This window comes from Apodemus sylvaticus, chromosome 16, assembly GCF_947179515.1.
Source record: "Apodemus sylvaticus chromosome 16, mApoSyl1.1, whole genome shotgun sequence".
Taxonomy (NCBI): Eukaryota; Metazoa; Chordata; class Mammalia; order Rodentia; family Muridae; genus Apodemus; species Apodemus sylvaticus.
In genome coordinates, this window is record NC_067487.1 from 66776674 (window position 1) to 66794855 (window position 18182).

General features: G+C 42.9%; 1 protein-coding gene across 1 annotated transcript in view; it reads right to left on the minus strand.

Annotated features, from left to right (window-relative positions):
* Ap3b1 (adaptor related protein complex 3 subunit beta 1) overlaps nt 1–18182 on the minus strand; it is a 200642-nt gene that overhangs the window by 119190 nt on the left and 63270 nt on the right. The window contains exon 8 of the mRNA XM_052159389.1: nt 3236–3388. Within this exon, the coding sequence (XP_052015349.1) occupies nt 3236–3388 (153 nt within the window). The remainder of the gene's footprint in view (nt 1–3235; nt 3389–18182) is intronic.

An 18182-nucleotide genomic window follows, 5' to 3' on the forward strand; every position in this document is an offset into this window, starting at 1 on the left:
CTGAAGACAGCTACAGTATGCTCACATGCATAAATAAATAAATAAATAAATAATAAAAACAAAACAGTTTAGGGGTCCTAAGTATACTGTTCTTTGTAATACGTAAAAAAACAATAATGATGTTGGCTTTATAGCCTTCAAACAGAACGTGAATTCTAGAACAGTTCTTCATTTCTTCATCTGTTCGATAAACAAAGAATGCAAACCCATTTGTGAGAATAGAAACTTCTATGTGTATCAAGACACAGCTTTCACTTGGTCTGTCATCCTCTGAATATATTAGTCATACCACTCCCAAATCCAAAGAAATAAAATGACCTTCCTTTTGCCCCATTACTTAAAAACAAAAAGCAAAACATAATTTAAGATTTCTTCAACACCACATCTGAAATCTGAAAGCCAATATGCAAAAAGCCACTAGGGAAACTGACAACTCTATAGTCCAGACTCAAGGGCAGGCTTTCTCCAGTAGCTCACACTCACAATGAACGCACCCTATACTACACACTCCTCTGCACCAGGCCTGTCACCGTTGTCCTAGGCTGACGGTGACTGCAGCCTCAGAGCCGTCTGGCTCCTGGTTCTGACTCCAATGCAGTCACAACATGGGCCCATCAGCTTTCTGAAAATAATTCCCATAATCACCTTTGAAATGCAAGAACAAGCTTCTGCTTGCTTGCTTGCTTGTTTGTTTTGAGATAGGATCTCAGTTTCAATGGCCCTCAAACTCTTTAGTCCAGCATAGAGATCCACCTGCCTCGACTTCCTAAGTGCTGGAATTAAAGGTATGAGCCACTACTTCTGGCAAGAATAAGGGGTCTGTTTGTTTTAATCTTTCATAATCCTTCAAAAGTCAGGTCTCATTTAAATGTATACAAAGCCAGGTAATGCAATGATCTTAAAACCACAGCAGCCTATTTGATGCACTACCAAATAAGCAGGGACCCCCTATATGCACAGAAATAACAAAGTACCATGGGATTCAACCCTGCCATTGCCAGCAAGCATCTGAATCACAAAACCAAGTTCCAAGAAGAGATGAATCTTGAGAGAGCAGCAGGTGACAGCGGGCTAAGCAGCCTGGGGCACAGCCAACCGTCAGCATATACTTCACGGTACCAATAAATTCAGGTTTTACTATGACTGGGCTTTTACATAATGATTTGGAAATGGCATTTTAAGATTTTATAAAGATTTTATAAACCTGCTAATTGCTATAATGGCCAAATTCTCAAAAGAAAAGAAGCAGCCTATGAAGTTCCTCATATTTGAAGATTTACTAAGTAAAGAGAACAACTGGCTATTTTCTTAATTAAAACAAATGTGGGGACATGTTTAATTTCAATCTTCAGGCTCTTAACTATAACTGCCAGCAGTAACACAAGGTACAAAGGAGTAAGTTCAGCGACACTCAGAGGCAGTGGTCAGCTCAGCGACACTCAGAGGCAGTGGTCACCTCAGCGACACTCAGAGGCAGTGGTCACCTCAGCGACACTCAGAGGCAGTGGTCAGCTCAGCGACACTCAGAGGCAGTGGTCAGCTCAGCAACACTCAGAGGCAGTGGTCAGCTCAGCGACACTCAGAGGCAGTGGTCAGCTCAGCGACACTCAGAGGCAGTGGTCAGCTCAGAGACACTCAGAGGCAGTGGTCAGATCAGCGACACTCAGAGGCAGTGGTCAGCTCAGCGACACTCAGAGGCAGTGGTCAGCTCAGCGACACTCAGAGGCAGTGGTCAGCGGCTGGAGCGTGGCTCAGTGGCTACGAGCACTTACTGTTCTTTCAGAGGACGGTGGCTCACAGCCATCTAGAACTCCAATTTCTGGGCTTGTGACACCCTCCTCTATCCCCAGTGGGTATGCAGACATGCATCATAAACACACACACAAAACATCCACACACCTCAACTTAAACAACTATATCTTAAAACAAAAGCAAAAAGAAAAAGCAATCAGACAAACCCAGAAGGGCACTCTGCAAATAAGAGAGGAGTAGAAAAAGAAAAGTCTTTAAACTCTGCAAACTGGGAGTCATCTGGCTAATATTACCACACACTCACCAGCCCTAGTGAGGAAATGCACTCCCAAGGCATAATGCTGAGTCTTGAGGAGACTCAGAGCACAGCTGCATTACTCGGTTTTCCTGGCCCATGTTTCTTACTATGCATTCTTCTAAACTTTTAAGGTTATTTAAAACTAAAGATATCAAACAAATAAGCAAAGCTTGTGAGGCCCAAACAACGATGATTTTTAACTACTAGCAATTCCAGTTAAGCTTAGGGCTATGAGGCCGCAGGTATGGAAGGCGTGCAGCCCAAGCCCACCCCTGAGCAACATCCCAGCCACTTTTACTTCTGTTCTATTTTAGGTTACCAGGTAGATTTAACATTGTGGAAGCCATCATATCTGCTACTCTCAGCTAAGATAGCAAGCCTGGGAGACGCGCCTTCATCCTTACCTAAGGCCTAACAGACACCAGTCAATTCAGAAACAACGTGAGCTTCGAATGAGCCTCTTAACACAGTCAGAAAAAAGCAAATGGCATGTCAAGCCAGGCGGCCTCATCAAAGCCTATCTGCATGTCTAGAAACAAAGAGGGCTAAAAAATATTTAGTATGCAGACTGGAGTCTCCAAAGCTTTACCTCATATCCCACATATATCCATTCACGCTCAGTGTGATCACTCCATTCACTCAATCAGTGTGAACCTTGCACTCACACTGTGTGATCACTCCATTCACTCGATCAGTGTGAACCTTGCATTCACACTGTGTGATCACTTCATTCACATTCTCAGTGTGATCACTCCATTCACTCGATCAGTGTGAACCTTGCATTCACACTGTGTGATCACTTCATTCACATTCTCAGTGTGATCACTCCATTCACTCGATCAATGTGAACCTTGCACTCACACTGTGTGATCACTTCATTCACATTCTCAGTGTGATCACTCCATTCACTCAATCAGTGTGAACTTTGCACTCACACTGTGTGATCACTTCATTCACATTCTCAGTGTGATCACTCCATTCACTCGATCAGTGTGAACCTTGCACTCACACTGTGTGATCACTTCATTCACATTCTCAGTGTGATCACTCCATTCACTCGATCAGTGTGAACCCTGCATCACGCTCAGTGTGATCACTCCACTCACGCTCAGTGTGATCACTCCACTCACGCTCAGCACTGACACACAGCTTCCTGCCACTGGTTTCTTTCCGGCCTCCACCCACCGCTGCATTCCTGCTCTGAAGCAAGGGCTTTGTGTTTCTGATTAAGAGTCGGTGGTCTGGGTCCATGGCATACGGCTTCTTCCTGCCACTCTTCTCCTTCTCCTCCTCCTCAGAGTCATAGAAGTTCTTTTCATTGTCTTCCAGACCATCATCCTGGGAAGAGAACAATCCAGTAAGAGGTAAGATGGCACAGCCAAACGCAACCCAACCAAAGGGATGTTTCCTTTAAAAAGGTCTACAGTAAGGGGCTGCAAAGACAGCTCAATCCAGATTCCAGGCCCAGTGCCCACACAGGAAGTTGGGCTTGGTGGCATGCATGTGTAATCCCAACATTAGAGAGACACAACCATCCCAGGCTCACTGGCCAGCCCTGGAAGACTATCTCAAAAGGAAAAGAAACAGTAGCCATCTCCTAAGGAATGACACTGAAGGCACACACACACACATGCACCCACATACACATATGAAATTTTAGAATTACAATAATAACTTACTACAGAATTCTGCTGTTGGAACAATTCAAAACATTGTACAATTGACATGCAAAGGTTGATATTTCTCATTATAATACACAATACTACATAGTAAATCTCTACAGAAATTCCTGCAGTCAACCAAAGAAAAGAAATGATGATTCTATTAGGACATACATGAGAAGAGCTGAGAGTTGTGGCCCAGGCTGCGGTCACCCCAACCAGGTCACGAAGCAGGAAGAGGTGGGGTGCTGGGCAGTCATGGAGTCTGGCTGCTGAGAACGAGGCAAGGACCTCAGAAAGCCAAGAGAAAGCTTGGCTTCAGCTTGGGCGCCTCAGGAAGGCTCTAGGCTTCTGTGTGTAGACAGACACTCAGGCCCCCAAACAAACAAACAGAAACAGACACAGAAAAATGTGCGTACTTTCAAGTACAATTTACAGGTGACATTTTTTACCAAGAAACATACAGCACCTCCCTCATCAGCAGCTCGCTTTCACTTTTCTCTTTTAATTATGAGATTTTAAAAAAATACAGTGCAGAAGATTCTAGAAATAAAAAATTCTTAAATTTTGAATTATGAACTATTCTTAGTGGTAATGTGTGTTTTGTGCTCTCTCTGGGAGTGGGCAGGTGGGGCCAGGCTACCTACAGGACAGCAAGGAGACAGGGACCCCAGGGATGGAGCCCAACCCAATGCTGGAAACAGAAAGAAACACTGAGCTTGAATCAAACCTTAACAAGCGATTAAAAGGCCAGCCCAGCAGAGCAGATTAAAAGACATAACCCTGTGGCGGCAAATCTCTGACCCAAATATGCCTGGGACAAAGGAAACACAACTCAATTAATATGAATACATGCTGGGCAGATCTACCTCTACACCACCATCCTCCCCATCTATGAGGCCCCTTGAAACTTGTGGTTTCTCCAGGCCACGAGCTCTGCCCCTCCTTCCTTCTACCTCCGCTGCTCTCTCTCTCTCTCCCCCAAAACCTTCAGCCATACCTTCCCCTCTTTCCCGGGCATATTTGGGTTGGAGATCTACCACAACATAACCCAACTGCATGGTGCAGACAAGGAAGTTACTTCACACTACAGGCTCAGACTGCAAGGAGAAACTAAGGGGATGGAAAATACACCTAAAAGCAGAAGGGGTCGCTGGAACTACACTGCCCTCACAGTTACTGCAAAACACTCTAAACCCACAAAAACGTTATTTTCTTGGGTCATCTCTAGGGAGCCCAGGTTGACCTTAACCTCAAAATCCTCCTGGCTCAGTCTCCTGATTGCTCGGTATGTGACATTGTTGGGATGATGAAATTACAGAAATAGAGAAAAAAGTAATGGTTACTAGAGTTTCAGGACTGGAGAAGTTGGGCTAAGCTCTGCAGACATTAAGGGTTAATAAAATTGAAACTCGTAGGCCGGGCAGTGATGGCGCACGCCTGTAATCCCAGCACTTAGGAGGCAGAGGCAGGCGGATTTCTGAGTTCGAGGCCAGCCCGAACTACAGAGTGAGTTCCAGGACAGCCAGAGCTATACAGAGAAACCCTGTCTAGAAAAAAACAAATCCAAAAATAAAAATAAATAAAAATTGAAACTCGTGACTTTCATTATCCTGATCAAACTATTCACTGACAGTTTTTGCAAAACGTTACGTAGGTAAAGGGACACCAGATCTCGCTAATTCCCTTTTTTGTTGTTGTTGCTGTTTTGGTTTTTCTAGACAAGGTTTTGCTGTGTAGTTAGTCCTGGCTATCCTGGAACTCACCCTTTTGACCAGGCTGGCCTTGAACTCATAGAGATCCACCTGCCTCTGCTTCCAAGTGCTGGAATTAAAGGCCCAGTCCTCTAAATTAGTTGTAGCAATTGCACGAGAGTGTCTATTCCTTTCTTAGTGCTCTACCAGCATGTATTCCTGCATGCCAGAAAAAGACATGAGACCCCAGTACAGATGGTTGTGGGCCAGCATAGGGTTGCTAGGAATTGAACTCAGAACCTCTCGGAGAACAGACAGTACTCTTAACTGAGCCATTTCTCTAATCCAAGTTTTAATTCTTAAAGTAAAAGTTTGAATAATTAAAATTATGGGGATAAAATCCCTAACTCACGTGAAAGTGATTTCTATATAGGTGCACTGCAACAATAAATGAAATCCTCAAAAAAGCTAACATTTTTCACTTGAAAGAGTTTCTACAAACATTCGGCAAGAAGACTTTTATATTGTACAAATAACAATGGAAAAAAATTTCATCAAAAGTAAGTTTTAGGGCTTATAACAACACCAACTCAGGAGTTGTTAAATCTAAAGTAAAGCTTTTATAAACATTATTTAAATATGGGGCTAGAGGGATGATTACAGGGTTACGAGTACTTAGTGCTCTTCCAGTTCCATCCCCAACAGAGCGGGCGATGATGCACAAGCACCTATACCCGCCGCTCCAGGAGAGCTAAGCCTACTGAGCACCGTGAGGCATGCGCACGTGTGCACACCTACCGCAGACTCACACACACAAAAATAAATCTTAAAAAAGTAAAAAGAAGAAAGGAGGGAGGGGGGGAGGGAGGGAGGAGAGGAAGGGGGGAGGAGAGGAAGGGGGGAGGGAGGAAGGGAGGGCGGGCACAAGCAGCTGGAGCTGGAGCTCAGCTGGCAGAGGGCTTGCTGCAAGCACGAACCCCAGGGTTGTGCCCCACACCCACATGAACTGCACATGGTTCACCACGGGCTCCTTAATACTCAGGAGAGAGAGGCAGGACTGAAGTTCAAAGTCACCCTCGCCTACTCAGGGAGTCAGACCATCAGGGAGTCAGACCAGCCGTGGCCTTGCACCCGCACCGTGGCCTCGCACCGCAACGTGGCCTCCCTCACCTAACTCAGGATCTGAGGCCAACCATGGCCTCGCACCATGTTTCATAAAGAAACACGCATCCAACACAACTGACTCAGAGGAAATTCACCCAATTTATATTTATTGATAACAAAAGTTTTTAAAAATAATAAAATATCCATCTTCAAAACTAAACTAGAAATTACCCGGTTACCGCAGAACATGCATTTCAGCCGGGCTTGAAGAACACAAGAGGATGGAGAGCGCCAGAGGGGCCTGGAGACTCCCCAAGGCAAAGTTAGTCCATTAACTAACTTAAACCAGAACTTACTATCTTCAACAAAGTGTTTTCTCTTAGTGTTTACAGAGGACAACTACAAGTGAGAAGCACTTTCACAGCAAGGATAGAGCTAGCTGCAACTTTCCTCAGCACCAGTCTAAAGAGTTTCTACTAGATGCAAAAGAAACTAAAAAATGCTACAAAAATAATCAAGTGTGAAGTACTCGATTACTTTAGTCCAATTATAATGACTGGAATATAAGCCCTTACTTAAAATCTATTTGTGCAATAAAAACTGAAATTCATCAAACATGTTCAAAGTCTACCAGAAAATAATACATATGAAAAATGTCTTTTTAAACTTTAACTACCCAACACAAAAGTACAATTAGCAAAAAAAAAAATTCTAAAATGCTCATAAATGCTGCTTTTAATAAGCAATTATTTGTTCTGTTTCTTTTTTGTTATTAATTATTTGATTACATTATTTTAATGGAGAACATATTTTTAATATAATTTTTACTCAAAAAATGTTTTGGATTGTGGTAGTAATTTTAGACAGATGATTCAAGGAAATAATTTTCTTTCATTATTATTTTCCCACACAAAAGTCAGATCGCATACAGCTATTTAAATTTTTTCTAGAAATCTTATTTATTATATTAATTCTTAGAAATTCATAAAAGGGGGTACTTGAAGTAACGTGTATGTGACCCAGTAAAACCAAGAAGTTAGTATCTCTGCTTTAAAGTTTAAATACGGGACACTGCGGTTTGTTTTATTTTGCCTCTAGCTAAAACAGCTGACACCGATTATTCATTAAAGGCATGCACCTCAAATCTTCTATTATACCTGTTTATAAATGTGCAGCTTGGTCCTTTCTTTCCTCTTATCTTTCCTTTTTGGAGACAGAGACTTGCTTTCCATTCCTGGGGCTCTGAGAGTGGGGAGACAGATGTGCACCACCGTGCCCAGGTCTCAGAACATTTGCCTCTGGCTGCCACACTTGTACCAAATAAATACTGCTCTCGGGTGTATCCGAATGACGGGCGAGGGGCCCAGAGGAGCGGGTAGGAGTCATGAGGCTCTTTCTGTGAGCACGAGAGGGTTCCACAGGGCAAGAACCAACCGCTCCAGTAACAGATTCAAAGTTGCACTGGTTGTGGATATGTTTCCTAAGATTTTAAACTAGTAAGAAGAGACAGTGGTTCCAACAGAGGGGATGGCACATTCACCTGGCCAGCACGGGATACAAGGACAGCCTGGCCCAGTGTCAGTGCTGTCACTGCCACAGTGAACACGATGGAAGAACATGTATATTAAAAGCCATATGGAGACTAAGTTCATTTAGTGAGGCTTCTGCAACAGTGCCAGTCTCGCACACTTCAGCACTGAGAAGATGCGCACCCGGGACCCAGGAGGCAGAGCTGTGGAGAGCACGTGATCTTGTGTACAGCATCCAGTGTAGGGTGCACCTCTCAGGGCAGCCTGCACTGAGCAGACCATAAAATGAATGTGGTTCATATGTTCAAGAAATTAAGAGATAAAGCAATTTTTATAGAAACGTCAGATTTAATCTTTATGTCATTTTTATATAAAGGGCTATAATTTTGGCTATGAATTACAGAGTTAATTAAATTTGTCAATCATTTTTACAAAATTCATCTTGACTGACTATACTCTGTGACATTTGACCCATCAAATGGGGGAAGATTTGTGCAATCTCAAAGATAATAAATAACATAGTTAACTGAGTACGTGAAGGTTCAAAGCTGCCATACCTTTGGCCCCACACAACAGCTGAAAGACAGTCACTCTTTGTTAAAGTTATGTGAGTTGTGGGATGAATCTTACTTTTCCCATATCTGGGGTAAACAACCAAGGGAAACAAGCTATATTAAGAAAGATAAGTGGTATGTCTGCTTAAGAGTCAAAACAAATGAGTTTGAAAGACCTTGAAATGAACTTTATAGAAAGACAATGTCAAATGTTCTGCTTAGGATATGACCATTTTCATAAACACAAAGATAAAGCAATTCTTAACACACCTCCGCTCCACTGAAAGACTGTTTCATACTCTACTTTCAGCAGATCTGCCTAATTTCAGAGCATCCTGTCCAGTAGGAGTACTTTCTGATCTGAAAGGTGTTTTCAGTAGCTCCAATGTATTGTTAACCTGGGAGTAAGCAGGAAGGCTTCTCCACACACCCACGATGGCTGAAAAGGAAGTCTGTCAGTAAGAGCCACACATGAAGCCCATATCAGGGGACATTGGACATAGCATTGTAGTCATCTTGGTATATTCATTTCTCAGTACATAGATAAAAGGTATAAAAGGTACAACATGAAAATGAAACTAAGTTTACATTTCATTGTCATGAGGCAGGGAAAGAAAAGCATCTTTTAGAGGTGTTTACACAAAAACATTCAATTACTGGACTACAGACATGACTCCATTGGTGAATTCTTAGTGCTCAACCGGGAGGACCTGAGTTCGGATCCCCACGGGCCACAGGAGGCAACAGCAGCACTGCAGGAAAGGACCACAGAGCTGCAGGGCTCACTGGCCCACTTGTCCACTCACAACAGCACACGTCAGGGTCAGTGAGTGAGCCTGCCCTAAACAGGGCTGCGGAGGGGCTGCAGGGAGGCCCAGAGCTTTATAGCACTCACTGCAGAGCAGCCAGGTTTGCTTCCTGGCACCCAGAGGACAGCTCACAACTTAAGGATCTGGCCAGCTTGGGTGTAGTGAGCACGGCTCTGGCAGGCCTTGCCCTTCTCCCCTATTCCTTCTGCCTTGCCAAAAATCGTTAGATTAATTCCTAAAGCTAGCTAATAGTGCTTGCCCCCTTATTTGGCCACTTCCTCCTCCTAAGGCTGACTACAAGATCCAGCTATCAAAATATTGAAAGTCTAACAATCAAAAGCCCCCTTTGGTTCACCAAATTAAAATGCCAGATTAAAATTAGTCACCTCACCCTAACACAGCATTGGCCCTTTTACCTTTATCTTTATAATCTGCCATATGCTGATGGGCCACGTCTGTGTCCTCTCTATCCAGAGGCAGCCCTTTGTCCCCAGGGGCAAACACCCCTCTTCCCTCTCCTTGTTTACCTTCCCCTTCTCTACCTCCTGTCTTTGTTTCTTATCCCTGCCCTCTGTCCCTCGGGGGCAAATAAATTTCCTTTGTGCAGAGAACTTGGCCTTGGGAGTCCAGAGACTTTTCCTTTCAACTGTCTGTGGTTCTAGCTCCAAGAAAGCCACTGCCCTCTTCTGGCCTCTGAAGGTACTGCAAGAGCACGGTACATACTCATAGGTGAAACATATACGTATAAATCTTTACAAGTAAGATGAAAATGTGAGTGGTGAAAAGCAAGCATTCTAGCATTAATCGCTTGCTTCCACATGGATCCCGTGGGCGAGCACACTTGCACATATGTGTACACATACAATCTTTTTTAAAGATTCAAGTAATATACATGTTTCTCTTGAAGCGTGGCAGTTGGAGTGAGACTAGCCCTCACAGGCTGATGTAGTTAAATGTTTGGTCCCTGGGTGGTAGAACTGTTTAGGTAAGGATTAGGAGGCATGGTCTTCTTGGACACTGGACATCACTGGGGGTAAGCTTTGAGTTTTCCTAAGCCCACACCATTCACAATGTGCCTCTCTCTGCCTCGTGCCTAGGGAAAAGATGATGGCCAAGGACTCGCCCTCTGAAATGGTAATGAACCCGACTCAATGTCTGCTTTCCTAGCTGCTTTGGTCATGATGTCTCTTCACAGCCACAGAAAACTAACTAAGATTAGGGGCAGGCAAATTCACACAAGGTAAACCGGGGGAAGCTATCTCTCTGCTACAGCTGCTTATAAAGACGCAAGTGCCTCTAAAACAGCATTTATCAGCCTGTGGGGGGCAAACGGCCCTTTGACAGGGGTCACTTGTCAGATATTCTACATATCAGATACATACAATTCATAATAGTAGCAAAATTACTATGAAGTAGCAATGAAAAAATTTATGGTTGGGGGGTCACTACCACATAAGGAACTGTATAAAGAAAGCATTAGGAAGGTTGAGAACCTCTACTCTAAAGGTACCCTTGTGGCTTCACCTAATAATCCTAATTACCTCCAAAAGGCTATCTCCAAATACTAGTACCCAGAGAGCTACAGTTCCAATGTGCATTCTGGGAAGGCACAGACAGCCCATTACCTTCCTGTAGCAATATGTATTGACAGCACAGTTCTCACATAAGGTTAGCTACACTAACGAGGTCAGAGAGAAGTGGTTAGCAGGGACCTCCCTCCTCGGATGAGTTAGAGTCACTATAGCTACTATAGTGAATTATTTATTCATGATAGAAAACACACAAGCATGGACAAGTACAAGTAGGAACACTTACATTTTTTTTCTAAAGAAAAAGTGAAATTTCTTCACTCAGAATTCAGCATGCAATACGGGGTGTGTACAATGGTGTAAGACAACGCCCCAAGCCCCCTTGGGGAAAAAGAAAAACCCTGCTCTGCTGTTCTTTTTGCATGTTTTATACCACAGCCCAGTAAGCATTCTACCACACAGGTGGAAGTGTGGGTTTGAGGACCATTGAACACCGAATCTCCCCAATACATCACAATTATGGGAACACCTGTGCAGGGTAACTTTGTGGTGAGCCACTATGAAACTTCAGTGTTCAATTGCCCACAACACTCCTCGTTTATATATTCAGCTATATGTTCAGCTCTAGGATAGAAGAAACATACTTTCAGGATCCATCCATTTCCAAACTTTGTTTCTAAGAAATGGGATGGAAGGCCTGCATAAAGCGTTTTTCAAATTTCCCTGAAATGAACTATGCCCGTGGCCATGCTGACGGGGCCGAGCCCCCAAAGCCTGCGAACGAAGGGCTGTGATGATCCTAGCTCCACGGACAGGCATTCCTGAAGAGCCACACTTGGCTGCAGTGAGGAGGTTTTAGAACAGCTCTTGCTCCGTTACAAAGCAGGAAGCAAACGGTAAGGACAAGTAAGATGACTTCCCACGCGCTCACTCCTCGTCCTGATCCCTGGGACGGGGATCGAACTGCGGACTGGGAAGCAAATGTGTGCGGAACTAAAATTGATAAACTTAAGTCTTCCTTATGTCATTAAAAACAAAGGGATTGAAGCGGGGCTTTTATAATATATTTAGAAATTCTAGAGATAAATCAGCTAAACCTATCTCTCTCTTTTTTCCTCCTTCCTTGAGACAGTCTCACCACGTAACCCTGGAAGGCCTGGCTTATGTAGAGCAGACTGGCTTCCTGTCCCTGCCTTCCAAGCGCTGGGATTACGGGCTAAACCACCAAGCCCGACTCCAACACTTCTTTCTCTTAATCAGTGAGGATGCCAATACTTAGAACAAGACACTTATGTGCATCTACTAGAATGCTAAAATAAGTAGGGGAAGAGGGCTCTGGAAAACTCCCATCTCAATGACCTGGAAAGAGCACAGCATCCGTGGTACTGGTGGCCCTACAAACAAAGGTCCCCAGCAGTCACAAGACCCAGGATGCAAGCATCAGCAAGCCAACTTTGGGACTGGCAGAGAGAGAATGACAACTACAAGCTTATAAGGTGCTTTGTGGCACCAACACATATACAATTATTAAAATTCTAATGGTGTGCCTTTCCTGTGTCTGTATATCACACAAACAAAGCAACTGTAATACTCAATGACTGTAATGACTCAAATAGACTGTAAAACTCAATGACTAATAAAAACTTGAAGGTAGACACAGTAAGTGCTTGGGGACCCTGTGACCCACTGTCTACACTTTAAAATGTAACAAGAAATGTAGATGACTAGTTATGTCCACCCCACAATATACTGGTTTCTCCATTTTGGAAGCTAATTTTGCCAGATATAGCCTTCCAGGTGGGCATTTTTACTTTGTTCAATGTGACAAAAGCCAGGAGTAATAAATAACGCACACCTTTAATCCCAGCACTCGGGAGGCAGAATCAGGTAGATCTTTTTTTAAACTTTTTTTAACTGACGAATGCATGTGTGTTCTGTTTGCATGTCCACCTGCATGCCAGAAGATGATCATGAGTCACCACGTGGTTGCTGGGAATTAAACTCAGGACCTCTGGAAGAACAGCCAGTGAGTGCTCGTAACCTCTGAGTCATCTCACCAGCCCCAGTAGATCTTTTCGAGTTTGTGGCTAGCCTTGACTACACAGAATTCCGGGACAATTGGGAGTACATAGAGAGATCCTGTCTCAAAAAAAAGAAAGAAAGAGAGAGAGACAGAGACAGAGACAGAGACAGAGAAAAGAAACAGAAAAGAAAAAAGAAAAGAAAAGAAAAGAAAAGAAAAGAAAAGAAAAGAAAAGAAAAGAAAAGAAAAGAAAAGAAAAGAAAAGCTGTTTCTTGAACATGTGTTGGGAAGGCAGCTAAAACCTTGCACACAGTGTCCCTTCTCTCTGGCTACATTCAGGACTGGTAGGGATCCAGAAGTCCTTACCAAGCACTTGAGTTTCAGGTCTGGGGGTTGTCCCCGTCTCTTCAGCTGTTCCTTCAGCCCCTCCCCTCCTCTTAGCTTCAGCAGTCACTTTGTTTAAAAGCACTCCTGAGGGCACCCAACAGGCTTCGCCTGGATTTCACCGGGCTCCCTGCTCGGTTTACAGCATCCATTTTCTGCTCCTCAGACCGCATCACTTAAACTGACCTATCTTCTAGTTCACTGATTCACTTTCTGCCTGTTCAAAAGTACTGTTGGACCCTGGCAGCGAACATTTCATTCTAATTACTCAACTTTACAGCAAGCTTCTGTTTGGTTCGTTGCCCCTCTCCTCCCTCTCTCCCTCCATGTCTCTGTCTCTCTCCCTCCCTCCCTTCTTCTCTCCCTCCCTCCATGACTCTGTCTCAGTCTGTCTCTCTCTCTCTCCACCTGTCCCCCTGTCTCTCTCTCCTTCTGCATGTGCGTGCGGGGGGACTTATGAATGTGCATGCACTGATCTCTATTTGGAGAGATATTGTTATTCTATGTGTTATAAATGAAATGGAAGCGACTATCTAAGAAGAGCCAGCACCTGGACATCAGACTAAGAGAACTCATTTTTATCTACTATTAACATCTTCAAGTACTTGTGAAGGTTGTGATGATCTGCTGTTTTTAAATGTGAAAGTTTTTGTAACAAAGTTTACACAATGGCACGAGGCTCAAACAGGCAAGTACAGCAGATTAAGACCTGCAACCTCCAGTGTGACTTCCTCTCCACCCAGCAGACGCCTACTTAAGGGATTAAAAGATACAGTTCTGCAGGGCTGGAGAGTTAGATGCCCAGTGGTTAGAGCACTCGCTGCTCTTGCAGAGGACGCAGGCCTAGGACTGGTGTTCTAGGGGGTCTGATGCTCTCCTCTGGCCTCTGCGGGTAGCAGGCATGTTTACAGTCTTCATACACCCAGGCCAAACACACAGATTTCATTCTATAGATCTGTTTGACGAAGCCTTATGTTCCCTAAGGCACGGCTCCTCTAGCCTCTGTCACAGCATCTCTACAGTGGGTGGCAGGTGTCAGAGGGAAGAGTAAGTCATCCTAGCTAAAGGGAAGTGACGGAAGGTCAGAGTCGCGGGTTCACAGGGATCTATGGGAAACACATAAAGGCTCTGGACCTGGAGCTGAGACGCTGCATGAGCTGCAGCTTCAGTTCCCTCAGACTTGGAATGCCTTCAACAGATATACGCTCTCAAACTGTTGTAGAAATCAGCGCTCCAGAGGCACTTAAAGGGGGGTGGGGTGGGGTTGGGGTATGAAGCCACCACGGCGCATGCCTATAATGTCTGCAAGAACAAAGTAGATAATGCAGGTGGTTCAAGTCCAGCCTGGCCCAGCCTCAAGACAGACAAAACAATGGGCTGGACATGTAGGCGGCTCGGTGCAGGGCGGCTCAGCAATGTGAGGCGCCGGGTTCCGCCCTGGAAGCTCCCCCTCAAAGGAAACAAACAACAAGTGGACTCTAGCCATAAAACTAGAGATATGAGACTCCAGTACACACATGGCCTGTGTCTCATACCACTCTCCAAGCTCTTGGTCAGACAAGCTTCCCAGCCATGCGTGACAGGCAAAACGGGGACCTGGAACTGGTCACTGCTGAGATTCAGTGACTGATGGGCATCTGGCCCCAAGTGGAAATTCTAGGCCAACCCAACTGAGGCCCAGGGGACACAGAGAAGATGGGCCAAAGACTGTGGAAACCAAAGTATGGGGAGAGACTCAGTGCATACTCTTCCAGGTATGGCGTGCCCACAGATAGCAGCTGTGACCACACACACACACACACACACACTCACACAAATACACACCAAAATAGTAGCTGCTGGGGGAAGGGGGGGAGGGAAGAAGGGAGGGAGGGAGGGATGGACGGACGGACAGACTAGGTGAGATGAAAAATGGGGTTGGCAGGATTGGAGAGGGATGAGAGAGCATAGGAATCACACTGCGGTGTATACAATTATATTTATTACAGATATTATGATATTTAAACACACGTATGATATACAGAGGCACAATGACTGTAACTAATTTATGAAGAGAAACAGTGGACCACAAAGAATTCTATGGATCAAAACCCTTCTTTAAAAATTAAACAAAAAACAAAAAACAAAAAAAAAAAGGAAACAAGATATGTTCAGCTGAACAAAATTTAAGAATTTACACACAGGAGGTCCTCTATGTATAACACAAGAAATGGTTTAGGTTGAAGAGAAATCCAACAGATAAATGTTTAGAACTGAAAACAGAGGATTCACCATCTCTACAGTACAAAGTTAGTAGATATTATCTAAAATAGTAAAACAACAACAAAAAAGTGCTGTATTTAGAATCTTAAAAGTAACTGCAAACACATAATGACACACAAAGAACATAAAGGAAGTCAGACTTAGAGAAGGGTACAACAGGAGAATGCCTCTCAAAAGCCTACAGTATTATTAAACTTAAAAAGGTGCAGGGAGTTGGTGTATATAATCAAGAACGGAACGGAAACTGTCAAATACTAAGTAAAAGATGTTTAAAAGAAGGTGCATATTACTTGGATAAAATTAAAGCCACTTTTAACAAAAGGAATCTCCTAGGATTAAAACATTGAATCAAGAACAAACAATGAACAAAAGAATAGGGATCTTTAAGTTGAATGTTCCATAAACAGTGGAGGTCAGCCCGGCCCTCGGCCCCACGGCTCACTTGTGTTACAGCCTTTGTCAACAGCTGTCTGCTGACACAATTCATGAATGAATTGTGTCATGAATGAAAGCTCATTTCATTTGTATTGTAAAAACCATATTCAATAATAAATCCTCAGTATTTCATTTTTAAATATTCCACAGAACAGCAAAGTCCAGTAATAGTCCACTGGTAAGATAAGACTACAAAATCTGTTTTAAAGTCAACCTATTGAAAAGAATCACACACACAATATGGTTACATACATAGTGTGCATTTTGATGAGTTATTTTCTAACAATCTCTGAAAAGATATGTGTACTATAAACAGTTTAAGCAAAACTCCAACCTGAGAATGTCCTTATGCCTATCTACGGTTCTATAAATTCAAGTACAAAATACAGAGAATGACAAAGTCTCTCACTCACTCCCAAGTTTCCAAATGCATTGCATAAATGACAGGAGACCTGCAAGCCTGGGACCACAGCTAAACCATCACGGGAAAGGTTTACTTTTAAGTTTCAAATTAAACAGTTTTGATCACTGTCACAAATCTTCCATCTCCTAGCAATTTTAACAGAACTGGATCTATATATGAAAAGGTTTCCTGTCAGCACCACACAGTTTCATTCAATATCAGCTTACAGCTAATGCCAGAGCAGGCCTCAGCTTTCTTGGGTTTTTTGTTTGTTTCATTTTATTTTAAATAACTCTTAAAGGAAGAAAGATTTGTATGATCTGAAGAGAAACCAGCATATTAAACCACTCTTAAGGATTCACTTCATTTTATATTTATTTTCAAAATAAATGTATTTATTTTCAAATCCATTATTTTTATAAAAGCAACTTTATGTTAGAGATTTATATGCTCTCCTACAACAGGCTTCAATGACAAAGACAATACTTAAATAATGTCGTATCCTTGAAAATTATACAAACTTGACCTAGAATGGAAAACCAGCTGACACAGACTGCGAAGAGTAAGGTAAATTTAAGAAAATGAAAATGCAAATACACATTTTAGTAGTCTCTTGAATTTATTAACCTAAAAGGTTTAATTTCCATTTTCCTGCATCAGCTTTATTTATAAAATGTCGTGCCCTATAAATATGCTGTTATTTTCTATAGTCAAGCACCCTCTTAACAAATCTTCTCATTAATATGTAAATTTAAAGTCAATCGGTCTTCTCTCTGACAGCCCCATGAATTCCTAGTACACTGTATAATCGGCTTTGACTTGGCATCCACTATTTATCATCAAAGATGTCAGTTAGAAAAATTATGGAAAATGCACTGCAATTGATACGACTGCAATCTACTTTGTCAACACTTAATTGTTCCTCAAATCGTACATTTACATATAAACAGCCTAAATACTCATCTATAATGATGCAAATAAACTAAATTAAAAATCTCTTCTGGCCCCAAAGAAGCTTATTTCTATATGATGTGTTCATTTGAGAACTGACTGACAAAAATATGCACATCAGCTCACCTCAAAAACTATGTCTAATAATTTTCAATTCCTAAAAGCTAACATTTACTACCCTTCAAGAATATTAACGGAAATGTTCTTAGGAATTCAAAACAAGAAGACAGCTCAGCAATAACAGCACTTGCTACACAAACATGAAGGCCTGTGTCTGAATCCTCCACACCCACATCAGGAGCCTGTGGGTGGAGTCGTGGGGCTTGCTGGCCACCAGCATGGTAGCTCCAGGTTCAACGAAAGATGCTATCGCAGTGAAATGAGGCGGAGACTTACTGAACAAGAACCTCAAGAATTTTTCATGCTCATATACTCAAATTCAAAGAAAAACGGGATTTTTCTCTTTGGAGGGCACATTTAATCATAGATCTATAATTGAGTGCTGTAGACTAGGGGCATTGAGATTACCTATGCCAGGAAACCAGTAAGCAAATACAAACAATAGGTAATATAATATAAAGGAAAGGATGATAGCGTTAGAGCCAGATAACTGTCTCCTGGGCTATCTTTTCTACACAGTATTGGCTTAGATGAACTTCTAAAATCGTTATGCCTCAGTATCTTCATCTGTAAATAGATATGAAACTTCTGAGTGCCCAACAAGGCAGTTTGAATGAGAATGGCCCCCATAAGCTCATGTTTGAATATCCGGTCCCCACTTGGTGGAACTGTTT